This window comes from Pholcus phalangioides, unplaced genomic scaffold (assembly GCF_987345545.1).
Source record: "Pholcus phalangioides strain wild (caught in Gottingen) unplaced genomic scaffold, Ppha-v1.0 ptg000015l_1, whole genome shotgun sequence".
NCBI lineage: Eukaryota > Metazoa > Arthropoda > Arachnida > Araneae > Pholcidae > Pholcus > Pholcus phalangioides.
This window is the reverse complement of record NW_028301608.1, coordinates 96,368,854-96,383,281: the sequence shown is the minus strand read 5'-3', so window position 1 is coordinate 96,383,281 and position 14,428 is coordinate 96,368,854. Positions and strand designations below refer to the sequence as shown.

General features: G+C 36.2%; 1 protein-coding gene across 1 annotated transcript in view; it reads right to left on the bottom strand.

Moving 5' to 3' along the window:
- Positions 1–14,428, bottom strand: part of Nup214 (nuclear pore complex protein Nup214) — an 82,883-nt gene that overhangs the window by 15,573 nt on the left and 52,882 nt on the right. Inside the window, exons 21-26 of the mRNA XM_089244839.1 lie at positions 12,614–12,757; positions 9,604–9,787; positions 9,085–9,189; positions 8,255–8,335; positions 4,124–4,338; positions 82–1,787 (exon numbers count right to left, since the gene is read on the bottom strand). Of these exons, the coding sequence (XP_089100965.1) occupies positions 82–1,787; positions 4,124–4,338; positions 8,255–8,335; positions 9,085–9,189; positions 9,604–9,787; positions 12,614–12,757 (2,435 nt within the window). The remainder of the gene's footprint in view (positions 1–81; positions 1,788–4,123; positions 4,339–8,254; positions 8,336–9,084; positions 9,190–9,603; positions 9,788–12,613; positions 12,758–14,428) is intronic.

Here is a 14,428-nt window from a genome sequence, read left to right as displayed (position 1 = left end):
CAATTTTTTCATTACATAATGAAGTGAAAAACAGTAGCATTCACAAACACATAAAATTATTGTCAAATTGATTCAACATACCCACTTTGATTCTGACCGAATCCAAATGCTGGAGAACTCTGCCCACCTCCAAAAGGTGATGAACTATTTTGATCTTTCTGCCCAAATGCTGACTGGGTGTTGGAAGAATCGAAAAAACCAGATTGACTGAATACGGAGCTAGAAGCAGTTGTCGTAGTTTGACCGAAAGCAGGCACCGCAGATCCAGCTTGTCCAAAGACGCTAGTTGGAGAACCAAATGAACTGGAAGCTGAAGTTGTAGCAGGTAAACCAAAAGCAGATGTCTGTTGTGGTTGTTGACCAAATAAACTTGAACCAGCAGTTGTTGTAGTTGTAGATTGTCCAAACAAACTTGAAACTGTAGTTGTTGAAGAAACTTGTCCAAACGCTGTTGTGGTAGCTTGCCCAAATGGACTGGCCACTGTTGTTGAAGCAACTTGTCCTAAAGGACTAGAAACTGTTGTTGTTGTGGTGGCAGCTTGTCCAAATTGGCTCGAAACAGTTGTTGCTGTTACAGCTTGTCCAAATTGGCTTGAAACAGTTGTTGTTACAGCTTGTACAAACGGACTGGATGAAGGCGTTGTTTGAGCCTGCTCATATGGACTGGATGGAGTAGAACTGACTTGGGCAAGTGTACTACTGTCCGGTGTGTCTTGTTTATTTTTTTCTGGAATGACTTTTGAACCGTCAACTTTTTCAAAAGCAGTTGATGCAGATACAGTTTGCCCAAAAAGACTCGAAGTAGTTGTGGTTGCATTGCTAGCAATAGTGGGTGTAACTGCTACTGAAGATGGTTTTCCAAACAAACTAGAAGCAGCAGTGGTCACTCCCTGTCCAAAGTTACCTATGTTCATAGACGATTGACTGAAAGAACTATTTGTAACAGAATCCTCAGTGTTTGAAGAACTTGACACCACACTTCTTGCACTGGTAGCTATAGCACCTTTTGAGAGAGAACACAGGGCACTTGGCAATGGCTGTGCTCCAGAGCTAACTGCTTCTGCTGCAATAGTTTGAGCAGTGAGCATTGGTGATGACATTGCTACTTGCTCCTTCACAGATGTGTCTGTTCGGTTGGTTAAGTTACTTTGGGAAGACACAATGGGTCGACCAGTCGTCATTGCTGTGCCCAAAGAAGCTTCAGTAAAGACTAAACCAGTTTTACCAAAAATTGATGTTTGGATGCCGTCCGTGGGTCGATTAAAAAAAGTAGTAGTTGCAGAAGTGCTAGACACTGAAGGCAGAGAGCCAAAGAAACTATTGGGTGTTGTTTTTTGGGTGAAGAAAAATGAAGTTGCATCACCTGTCTCTTGTGGTGAAGATAAAACACTGAATTGGGATGTATTGAGGGTTGTATTTGAGGGTTGTGGGCCTGGTGATGATGTTACACCTTGCACTAATGTTGTATCACTACTTTTTGATTCAGGCATTGGAGCAAAGCCAGTTTTTGAAGAAGCTTGCATTATAGGCGATGTAACCGTGAATCCCTTTGCAGCATCATTTTTATTTGATTCCTGAGACGAGGTAAAAATCTTTTCTTTGTCAGATAACTGCTTTGTTTTTTCGGAAGGAGTAATACTTTGTTTATCACTTGCAGGAGGAATAAAAAGATGAGCAGTTGGTTGAGAGAAAATAGACTGGTTTGTAAATGGAGCTTTCATTGAAAAGGGTGATCTTGTAGGAAGTATAGATTCATTTGGAGTGGTCATGGCAGCATTTTCTTTATTCTATAAAAAAAGATACATCACTATTAGAAAGAGTGATTCTCAAATAAAGATGAAGAGGTAAGGGAAAAAAATGAAATTTTTACACAGCTGATGAATGAGTTTGAAGAGACATTAATAGCCATTTAATGTAACCAGTGCAAGAGTAAATTAGTAGGTAAATAATAAATAGCCATGATAACTCAAAATGTACATAAATCCACTATCCCAGGGATTCTCAAACTGTGCAGCACCAACTTTTGTCAGGGGCACCGTGCAATGGTGGCCCAACACAGGTTTTCGAAGAGATTATTAGTTAAACTGCTCTGGAGAGCAGCAGATGAGCTTTGATTAAGGTAAAGGGCACTGTGAGTGAAAAAGTTTGAGAACCCCTGCACTATCCTCATAACTCAGCATTGATACCAGCAATAATATTAATTATAATATTAAACTTAGAAAACTTGCTTCTCTTTAAAATCATTTTCATTTTAAGTAGGTTTATAGTAGTGAGACAAATTCTATCTAAAAAGTTTAGGTAACATACTTTTCTTAAAATAACAAGAAATATATGGTGAGTATAATTAGCACCTTTTAATGGATAATACCTGAAGCATTTCTACATTTGTAGAAGGAAAAAATTCTATGAAGGAACACATACAATATTTATAATATCGAAAATGCAAAAAATGGTCCTCTCAAAAGTTTAGAGAAAATTCAGATTTACAAAAACTACAGCATTTTCATAGCTGTAGTTTTTGTAAATCTGATAGTTTGTAAATCTGAAAAAAAAAAATAGACTTCTCTTTTTTTTTTTCTAACAACTTCAAACACCCTATCCTCCATGGATCTAATTAAATTGTGTAGGGTTTCAACATAAAAATTTTACCTTGCTTCCTCGATAGAGCTATTTAAGTCATCAACAGTCGAAAATACTGTACTTCATTTGCAAACACATTTATCATAAGTGTGCTCATACATTCCTAATAGGATTCAAGTCAGGAATTATCAATGGCCAGTCTAAAACCAACACACTTTCACAATTAAAGAACTTTTTTTGTGGCAGCAGATCTTTAAATAGGCATGTCATAATGTTGAAATGTCGAGTTTGGTCCTCCTAAATCTTCTCCAATCAATAGCAAATTGTTCCCAAGGATCTCCTTTAAGCATCAGAGTTTTGAAGACCAAATTTAAACTTGACCATTAGAAGCAAATGCTGCCCATACCATTATTGAAGCTCCACCTCACTGTCTGCTGAAAACATCCATCTGGAACATATGAGTTCCATTTTTTTTGCACCACTAAATATAATGCCAAGCTATTTGTCACCATAAAGCATGGTTTCATGCCCATTCCAGTCTTCTTCTCCACCTTTCTTTGGTACTTCCTTGTGACAGGCGATTTCCTAACCACTCTTTTATGAATCAAATACAAGCTTCTCTGATCTGTATCTGTTAAGATTTTCAAGATCTTTCATAACTTCAAGCAAGGCAATTTTTTGCATGTAAGCTAATATTCCAATGGTTTTCTTTTGGCGCAAACTTGTACTGTTGCCTACCATAACCAGGTTTTGGCACACGTTGGGTCAATACACATCCGACACTTAATTTGGACTTGCTTAAAGCAATACCAATGCTGTAATGTTCCATGCTGTAATCGAAGGATTTCATCGTACAAAACATGCAGACTTTGGCAATTTTTTTTTAAACGAAAACCAATCCGATAGCAATGAATTACCTTTTGGGTTAGATAATACAATTGAACGACCGACGTAGTTGAACCCAAAATTGCAAAAGAACCACGGCTATAGGCGTTTCAGAACTATATGAAGTTTGGTTATTTTGCAATTTTGGGTTCAACTACGTCGATCGTTTAATTGTATTAATAATCCAATAACTTTCCACTTTGATACTATCAACCTCTCTGATGTGTCAGATAGCTGCAATTTTCGAAATTTGTATATAATAGGAAGATTTTCTAACTTTTGAGACAGCTATTTTTCAAAATTGAGTTTAAAAAAATCCAAAACTTATTCTCCTCGATAAAGACCGAAGTTTAAAAAAGTAGGTTTTTGCATTCTGATCACAAGCAAAAAAGAAAAAAAATCTAAATTTGAAACAGTATCCATGGCACAGTTAAAAATCTATAGTGTCTATACTTTTACTTACAGACTGTACTGCCAAATGCAAAAAAATAAACAAATTTCTTAACACTGACATAGAGTGGAGGGAAGATTTTAGGATAGAAAATGAAAGCAATTGTGAACATAACATATTTTTTTAAGGATAACATGGATAACAAGAAATCTTCGATAGTTTTTTCGTCCATTTCTTGCACTAGAAAGAATTTCTATGTGTATTTACCTCATCTGTACTTGGCTGAACTCGAACTGCAACAGGTTTGCCACCTTCGGTAGAGATGACGAAAACCTCACCAGATGGTTCTGTGTCTTTGTGCATTGTTTTCGATGAATCACCTGGCATGAGAGGAGGACTGAAGGTGAATGCTGATGTAGGTGAACTCTGTCTTTTAATAGCATCCATTAGTTCTTTTTCCAGGAACATAACTTGGCCACCTGCTGGAAAAAGAGGTGACAGTAAGAAAATCACAAGTTATGACAGAAACGCTCCCCCCCCCCGAATTCTATGAGTAAATAATATAACAGTGGAAATATATTGTAACAGTGTGACAATATGATACAGATAAAATATTGTTTATACAATAATTTATGTAACAAAGAATAAAAATAAATCTATTTCAATCAGGCCTAGAAGCAAAAAATTGGAGAAAAAAAAGTAAGAATACAAATACGCCACAACAGGCAAAATGCCCAACAAGGTGGCTGATAAACATCTCGAAACACCATTGACAAAAGGAAGGAGAAAAATGGAATTCCCAAATTATCATACCATTTAAAAATGTTCTGTTGTTCAGATTCACACCTTATATATTTTAATCATTGTATTAATATTTCAAGAAATTCAAGTTTTAATGAATTTAAAAATCTTTCCTTTTAACAGAATGTAATATCAAACACAATGAATAACAGGAAAACTAAAACCAAATTAACCAAATTTCTATAGTTAAATAAAAAAATTAAATTAATGATCACGATCTATTCTTCCCCCCCTTGTGCTTTTAAAAAAAAAAAAAGACCCTGTCTAAGCACCATAGAAATGTAACGCATGCATGCTCAACCCACAGACTGCAAGCAAAATGTGGCCCCAGTATCATCTGGTATGGCAGCGACCTCAAATCTAATTTTGTAAAAATCAACTAAGCAACACATTTCCAGATTACTTAAGAGACCCGTGGCACATTCCTCTATCACTTAAGTCACCTGCAGCATATTTACATATCACTGAGCAATCAGTTCCAAATCACTTGAATTACTTGCCATGCCATTTCACTTCAGTGACTTGTACCACATTCCTAGATCAACTGAGTGACCTGTGGGACATTCCTAGATTCCTTGTGATCCAAGGCACTGTTCAAGAACATTTAAGTGACTCAAGGCTGAGTTCCAGGCCACCCAAGTGACCTGCGGCACATTTCCATATCATTCAAGTGACCCACAGTCAGGCTCATCATTTCATCTTTTTCTACGGGGCGAGGGCAAAGAACATACTCAATACATATATATTTCACCTTCTTTGTCCATTTCTATTGTATTTTTTACAGCTGGGGAGGAGGGCAACCACCCCCTGCCACCAAATGACGGGCCTGCCCATGGTACATTCCCAGATCACTAAAATGACTCGTGGCCTATTCACAGATCATACCAGCACAGTTCTAGAGCACTCAATCGACTCATGGAACATTTACTGATCACTCAAATGACCTGCTCCACAGTTTCACATTCCTTGAAGGTGCCACGACACACAATTTAGGTGATTTGTGTCACATGTACAGGTCACTAAATTGACACAGACACATTTACAGATCATCTTAAGTGACCCACAGCACTGTCCCAGATCACTCACTAAAGTGGCCTGTGACACATTACAAATCAATGAAAAGTCCCACATTCTACTGAAGGTTGAAGATCCTTCATATAACACCTCCTGGAGTTACATTACACCTGAAGAATATAATGATTATTAATGAGTAGCCTGCATATGTTCATGAATGTCTATTTTTTTCAAAGGCAATGTCATAAAAACGAACCTTAATGCATATGCCTTAAAACAAGGGTGCTCACAGTTTTGAAGAGTGTGGGGCCACTTAATTGATTTGAAAATATGTTGTGGCTCACTTAATTGATTTGAAAATATGTTGTGGCTCACTTAATTGATATAGAAGAGCACAGCAGGTCATTTGTGTGCTTTTTAAATGTGCTGTGGGTCACTCAAGTGTTCTGGAAATGTGACGCAGGCCACTTAAATGATCTGGAAATTTACCCCAGGCCACTTAATTGAAGTAAAAATGTGCTGTGAGCCACTCAAATTATCTGTAATTGCACTGCAGGAAACTTAAGAGGATTTGGTTATGAGCCGTTTAGTTTATTTTTAAAAGTTAAGTTTGTGGTGGCCACATTTGATGACTTTGAGGGTCGAGTTTGGCCTGCAGGCTACAGGATGAGCACATGTATATGCCTTAAATCATGGGGCTCTCAAAATGTGTGCTGCCAATCTTTGTCAGAGGCACCACTGAGTAGCGGCTTTTACAAAAGTTTTTGAAGAAATTCTTTGTTAAACAGCTATGGGGAGCCACAGATAAGTATTGGTTAAGGAAGGGGGCACCATGGGTGGAAAACGCTTGAAAACTCCTGCCTTAAAATAACATAAAGACAACCAAATGTTATTTTCTGAAGGTTAAAAAAACTGGGTTCAGCTAGGGACTACTTGGCTCATCTTTTTCCAAACCTGGTAAAACCAGATGTGACCTGGGCTCTATCCAGTTAGGAGTGAACGTTTGTTACAGGATCCAGGAGAAGGCAACAGTGCGGGATCCCGGGAGAGAAACCCTAGTCTCTCCCTGAATCTCTTTTGCGGAGAAGGCAACAGTGCAGGATCCCGCCAGAGTGGAGTGACGTGGTGGTAAGATGCTCGTCTACCACCATGAAGGTTGCTGTCACGGTCTTGGGTTCCAACCCGAGGAAGGATATATATATAAGATATTTTCCCTAACAAACTTGAGGTGACCACCGATAGACAGCGCCTTCATTTCCAACCCATCTCATTAATGGCAGTAAATTGCAATAAAGTGATATGGCCAGAGTTGGTGTTTGGTAGAGTAGTGCGGGATCCCGAGAGAGAAACGTTAGTCTCTCCTTGAATCTCTTTTGCAGACACTACCTAACCTTCCCCTCCTCTTTTCTTTTGTCTTCCTTATTTTATGGCAAACGACTACTTGATGTGCAAAACAGATTCACTTTCCCCCCACTGGTGTTCAAGCTTATTTTTAGCACTTTGAATGAGTGCAGCCAGAACGATACACTTGCTGTTGTCTCCAACTCCAGTGGAACTGAACATTTTTTTCCTCTCTCAGTAGTGAGCTGTGAATAAAACATGTCAAAAGGGGAGTGAGTGGGAAAGTGATATTTTGTGGTGTCTCAGAATTTTCGTACTGACATGTTGGCTGTAAACAAAAAAAGGGAGGGATAAAATAGGAATAGTAAGAGGGAATTGGGGGTAAAAAAGATTGTGGCAGTAAAAAAAAAAGAACATTTCTAAAAAATGGGGGAAAAGTAGGGGAAATAAGAGCTCTGCGACCGCTGCTAAGTGTTTTCCGGCATACTGGCTAATGCAGAAGAATACAGTAAAAAAATTATGAGCCAAAAAACTTTTTTAGTATGCTGGCAATATTCTACCCAAGATTACTTTCATGAACAGTACAAGAGTTAAAATACTCTTTCGATGGCCAGACATGAAAAAAAAAGGTAAAAGTTATAAGTTATGTAGGGTGATGTATATATCATAGCTAAACTTATAATATCTGTAAGGGATTGACATAAATCCAGATGAAAATTTAATTAACAAAAGCATTTAATTACACATTAAACTAAAGTGATATATCATTGATTCATTGAAAGAGTGACTAAAAGTCCATGTTTGTGTCATGTATGTGCATGCGAGTTGTAAAATTCCACTGCCAATTAAGCAAATCAAACATGATTAAATTCCCACAAGAAACCACCCCCACTGTCGAATCCTTTTGGGAACATTAATTTCATTCTTCACAATAAATTCTTCACCTTAATGCACACTGCAGGGTGTTTCAAAGTATGCACTGCGGTTCTTTGGGAAGCCACCTTGAGCTGTGCCTATTCAGTGCTTTGATGTAGTTCTTTTCTATGATCTTTTATGTGGAGCCACAGATAAATAAAGATCACAACAAGAGAGCCTCGAGTTTGAGAACTACTGGTTTACAAGTATAGAAATCTGACATATCCTCCCATTAATTTTTTTCTATTAAGATGAAAATCCCATAAACTGTGATTTGAAAACAAAACTTCATTTCAAAAAAAAATGTGGGAAATCATAAGAACTAACTTGGAGGGGATGGAGTTACTACATGAATGTTCAATCCGACCGGCGTTGATGGAGGAGTTATGTCTTCATATAAAACAGGTTCTAAAAATAATAAGATAGTATTAGAAAACCTTCATGGAAGAATCAACAAAAAACATATATAAAATATCATGTTATACAGGTGTACAAGTTTTTTAGTAAAAAATAGTGCAGCATATACAATAGAGATATGGCATGTAAAAAAAAAAAAAAATTGCAGAGTTATAGTTCTTCTCTAGAAATTTTTCTCAAAAGAAAATAACCCAGGGTGTCATTCTCAAAAAAAAAAAAGAAAAAAAAAAAGTACATTCATCTCATCTAGAAACACATAAAAACCAAAAAATTAGCAGTAGAGTGTAATTATCAATGTTGCAGAAACTTATTAAAAATGACAACAATTAACAGATATCTATTAAAAAAAATGTTTTCACTTTCTTTTCTTTCCCCCAGCTTCTCTCTTGCAGAAATTAGTTATTTCTTTTTTTTTCCCTTTTCCTTTGTCTGTGCTGTTCCTGATCATGTGCTGTTTGAATGATGTCACTCTAAGATTCTAGTGTTGCTGTATTTTTGAAATCATTTTTTACCTTTATTGCATTCCAAATATTAACACTTAGAATTTTTTTGAGTGACCTATAATAATTCCACTTGATTTTATTTTATTTTTGTGCTTATTTAAATGGGTTGACAATTTTTTTCAAAGTTTGAAGTAATCACCTTGAGACCCCTTTTTTGTGAGTGCAGCCTACCTACTGCCAGTGTAGGCTGCAGCTACTACTGGTGTACTACTGCATATGAAAAACAAAACCACATACTTTGAGGCTGAAAGAATGAAGTTGATGAAACTTGCTTGACTCCATTGGCAGTCCTTGAAACTTCAGTTGCAACAGCTGATTCCAGTTCAGGTGAGTGTTGTGAATCTAAATAATCAAGTGAGAAAAAAATCTCATAAGTTTCATATACAGTTGCTGCTCATTTTAATGAAATATTTTAAAAGCCAGTCCTCTAGTCCAGAATAATATAAAATTTCTTGAATGCCATGCTCATTTACGAACACATTGTTAAAGTCTATTTGCTTTCGTAAAAACAAGCATTGAGTGTATAATCAAAAGTGATACATACTGTATCACATTTTTACAAACAAATAAAAGAAACAAAGTACCTGAATATGATATGTCAAGTATTTTGATATGCATGAGGTTATTTTGATATCTATTTGTTTTGAATTTCACTCATTAAAAGCTTTTTGTTTTTGTCTTTTTTTTAAACTAAAAAAAAATTGGCAAAAATAAAGAAGTACAAGATTGCAACAGCTTTTTTTGCATGTTGAATACCTGGCTGTGGCCATGCACTTGATATGATTGATGAGACTGTATGCAAAGAAGGAGCCTTTCCCTCAGGATTGCTTATTGGCTGCATCCTATACAGGAATGAATGGACAGTGGGTGAGTGACTGCCTACATTTGTGAAAGAAATGCTTGCCTCTTTTTGATTTTCTGCATTTTTATTTGACACAACCTAGAAATACACAAAAGCATTAATATAATAATTTCCTATCATGGAAAAAGAAAAAAAATTTAACTTTTGGAATAGAGAAATCTGAAGATTCTCCCAAAGGGTAAGAAATGTGTTCCCACTGACAGAATCAAATCTTTTAGTATTTCTGGCTTCAGAGTGCCAGCAACCTTGATAGCAGTGCAGAGCCCTTCTAGAGACTTTTACTACTCTTCATGATTATAAACCTCACGGATAAGCATGCCATAAGGATTCTTTATCAGGTTCAGACCTGGGCTCAATGCTAGTCATTCCAAATTTAAGAAAATTCATTGTAAGAGCTACTGTTTTATGCATGTTGAAGTAGGAAAGGTAGTATTTTATGCCTAAACTCCCACTCAGATTCTTAAGGAGCTCGTCAAATAGTAGCAAATGTTGCTTAAGTGTTTCCCGATTCTTTTTTAAGTCTTGTCTTCCCCCAAGAATCTCAACTTCCCTCACTAATCATTCAAACCAAATCCTTTCCAAATCAATGATAATTTGCCACCCTTTCATTGGCCAAAGGCCCCAAAGCAGAATGTTTAGCACTGTTCTGCAACGAGCCCTTGGCTGACTGGAAATGTTCTGCGGTAAGAATCCCCATACATGTAATAGTGTTTTTTTGCATTTTTTCTTAAAATTCTTCCGAATTGTTCTGCAGTAGTACTAATTGTTCTGATTTTGGCCTGTTGATTTGTTCTGCTTTGGGGGCCAAAGGCAGTCCTTGGCTCTTCCGTAAAGTCTTGCCAGTAAGTGAACCAGTCATCATGGCCATCTAAATTTCACTTTTTCTCCTCAATGAATATTACTTTCAGATATTTCTTTTTATAAAAAGCTTTCTTGTCTCACTCTATTGTCATCTTTTGTGACAATGTTTTAGACATGGTATACATACCATTTCTTTTTCTGTTTAATGTGGTTGCAGCCCATCATATGTTTATATACTGAATCTTTTAGTATGTTTAGCCAAAGATTGTTTTACATTTTTCACTTTGCAAAAAGACATGTTTTGAGTTGACGTCATTCTCTGGACCAGTCTGTTCATATGGATACACATTGCAAGCCCCAAAGCACAATGTTTTGCATTGTTGTGCAATGAGCCCTCGGCTCACTGGGAATGTTCAGCAGTAAAAATTTCTGTGGTGGTCGAGTGGTCATAGTAACAGACTTGCATGGAGAGGACTCAGGTTTGAACTCCACTTTGAGTCACAAATGCAAGCCGATCTGCCTGTTAAAAAGTGGTAGGCTGAAGTTGATTTTCTGTGGTTCCCAACTTTCAGGATAGAATGCAAGCCAATCTCCCTATTAAAAAGTCTCGCTGCAGAGAGCAACATGCCTACAATGGTACAAATATTCAATCATTACAGTTCACTCACCTCACTTCTGACATATATATGGCAGCACTGAAAATCAGACAACACTATATATACACTCAGATCACTAGGAACACACATTCACATTTCCAGCACAACCATAAGTATTCTTTATGGGCATTGTAAAATATTCCATCATATATATTGTTTGCAATTGCATTTTTAATTGGGTTGCTGCATTTTTGAAGTATATAACATCCATATCCGTTATGGGCATCTTTTTATCAGCCACCTCATTGGGCATTTTGCCTGTTTCTGCATTGTATTTGTATTTGATGCACAAATGCAAGCCAATCTGCCCAATAAAAAGTCTTGCCACAGAGAGCAAAAGGCCTACAATGGTACACATATTCAATCATTACACTTCACCCACAGTTAGAAAAATATATAGTAGATGGCAGAATTACACATAACAAGCATTACACAGAAACAAACTTCATAGTAGGTTCACAACACCTATACACAACCAATATATCAATGCCATAGAAGTTTCACAGAGGAATATGGATGAGGTGCATGTGTGGGTCTACTAGTAGTAAAAATCCTCATAATAGCATTTTCTACACTTTTCTTGAAATTATTCCAGATTGTTCTGCCACGTATGTCACAGATTTAGTCATATTCTGCTTTGGGAATTGCGTGTGACCTCCAGATCTCGATTTTTCATCAAAAAAATTTTCTTTGGAAGAACTCAATATATACCAGTTGATTTGATCAGTCAAGAATATAAATTTATTAACAAGAATATACACTTGTGCTAAAATCTAAACTTTGAATTTGCCCTCCGAGATTGTAGGAATCATTTTCTCGTGAATTGTGATGACTTTGATCTCTCTCTCTCCCCACTTTCTGATTCACTAGTAAAAACATTCCATTTTATTCCAGTATGAAAACACATTTCAGTCGACACAACATGTCTTCAAAATTTACACAAAGTACTTTGAGACGGTCTAGGAGAAGTCTCTGGAGTGAGAAATCACTGGATTTCTAAACTTACCATTAGTGTAGTAAATTTATTATATTTAGTAAATGTATTTAATAAAAAATATTTGCTTTATTGGATTTGGATTGCTTTTCAATTATATACCTCTGAATATTCTGTATTTTTGATTCTGTGTTTTTGATTTTATTGGCATTTTATTCTTTGCTTTGAACTTTCGAGACAGACTATACCATTTCACATGCATACATGTAAGCCTAAGCTTTAACTGAAATTCACTAATCACAAACAAGAACGATATTCTTCTGATGATCTGATAAACATATGGAAAATAAATAACATTTCCAAAGAAAAAAATTGGAGAAAAAAACAATTAATTATTACTACTTGATTACGTTTAGCATAACTACACAAAAATATTTAAATAGAATATAATGTTAAGCTGGACATCATTATGGATTCAAAAGTGAACAAAAATAAATAAATACTCCAACGTACCTGCATCACAGGAACTTGCTTCGGCTTTGTTACATACCCAGATGTGGGAACTCCTTGAGTTATTCCAGCAGGTGTTTGCAAAACTGATTTTGAAGTAAAAGCTGATATGGGCCTCAAACCCACAGCAAGATCTTTGTTTTGTTTCTAGGGGGAAAAAAAAAATGCAGAGCCTGACATGTGAACTTCCAAATTCTTTTCTGAATCTGAAGAATTTGATGCTATGTGTGTTTCAGTATTATTCTAAATCATTAATCAATCTAATGAATTTTAACTTTACATCTCATTATCACAGTTTTATTCCATATAAATTCATATAATCACAAATCTTTGCATATATATGTAATGTTAAAAAAAGCCTGAAATTAAGAAGACTGGCCAGCCAATTGACCCAACCAAGTCAAACATTCTGTGGAATTCTTGGCCAATGACCAAAAGTGACCAGAGATTCCTCCAATATTGATATCAATCCCCCTAAAACTGGGGTTACTAAACTGTGTTCCGCCAAGGATTTCTGGGGGTTCTGAGAAGAGATTGGGAAATAAATGGTTTTCCCAAGTGTTTCGAAAATTCATATGCACCAGTTAAACCTGGAAGCTTTCTTCTTTTTGCTGATAGTCAATATAGTCAATATACAATACCACTGTGTTTTAAAGCCTATAGCTCCTAGAAAAATTCCCATCATAAGCACATTACTAGAGCTCAGAAAAATGTTCAGTGCAATGACTTGCTTTCAGTAAAGGTACCCTTATGAGTTTATGGCTCTTGAAGCCCAAATATGGTGTAATGTGTATTGCAGGGTCCATATACAGACTATCCCACTGTATTCCTCATTCAGCTGTGCGGTAATTTGATTTGAATATTTGACCTAGATAACATATGATCCCGCTGAGTGGTCTCTGATAGCAATTGATCAAGGCCAATTGTGCCTTTCTGTGTTTTTCTCACTCATTTCTCATCTACTCTCACTACACACTTGCCACTGTTGCACGCTAAAAGCCCAGTTCTAGATACAGTAGAACATGCATTAAGCAGAAACCTGTTTTCAATGGAAAAAAATCTTGGCCTAGTGATTTTAATGAAAAAAATAAATAAATAAATAAAAAACCTGGATTAATTGGAAAGAAAAATTGTACCCTTTAACGGAAAATTTCATCATACAAACACTGAGTATTTGGTGACCAAAATAGACCAAAGAATCATACAGAATTTTAAAGTGGTCCACCAAAATTTTTATGCAATCTATGCTTGCAAATATGAATCCTACATCATCCGCCCTTAGATTAGCGAAAACCAGTTTCTATACATGATGCTGTGGTTTTGATAAGAATCGTGTAGTAAAGCAGTTGCTTTCTGAAATTGTAACAAAATTTTTTGAAAAAGCAAACATTTCCATGAGCGAAATAAGTGTAAGGGTTGATTTTCCAAATGATATGCAAAACTAACAAAATCGTATGCAAACTGCATGCATTCCGTGATTGCAAGTCTAAGCAGGGCTGGAAAATTAGAGCAAGGTGAGGGAAGGGAAAACTGCCAGGGAAGAAAATTTCAGGTGGGAACAAAAACACCATTATAAAATCATCGGATTTTACAGTGGTAGGGGCAGCCAAAACATGTTGCTTTCTCTCACAAAATTTATAATTACAGCCCTGATTCTGAGGATTAGATAAACATAGACGGTAATGTACAAACTGAACCTGACACATGAGATATTGACACCCTAATTGAAAATTTTTGAGGAAGTTGAAACATAATGAACATAACATAAATTATTATTTAGTTATGTTAGTTATTTAGTCATTATTTTAGAAGAAAAAC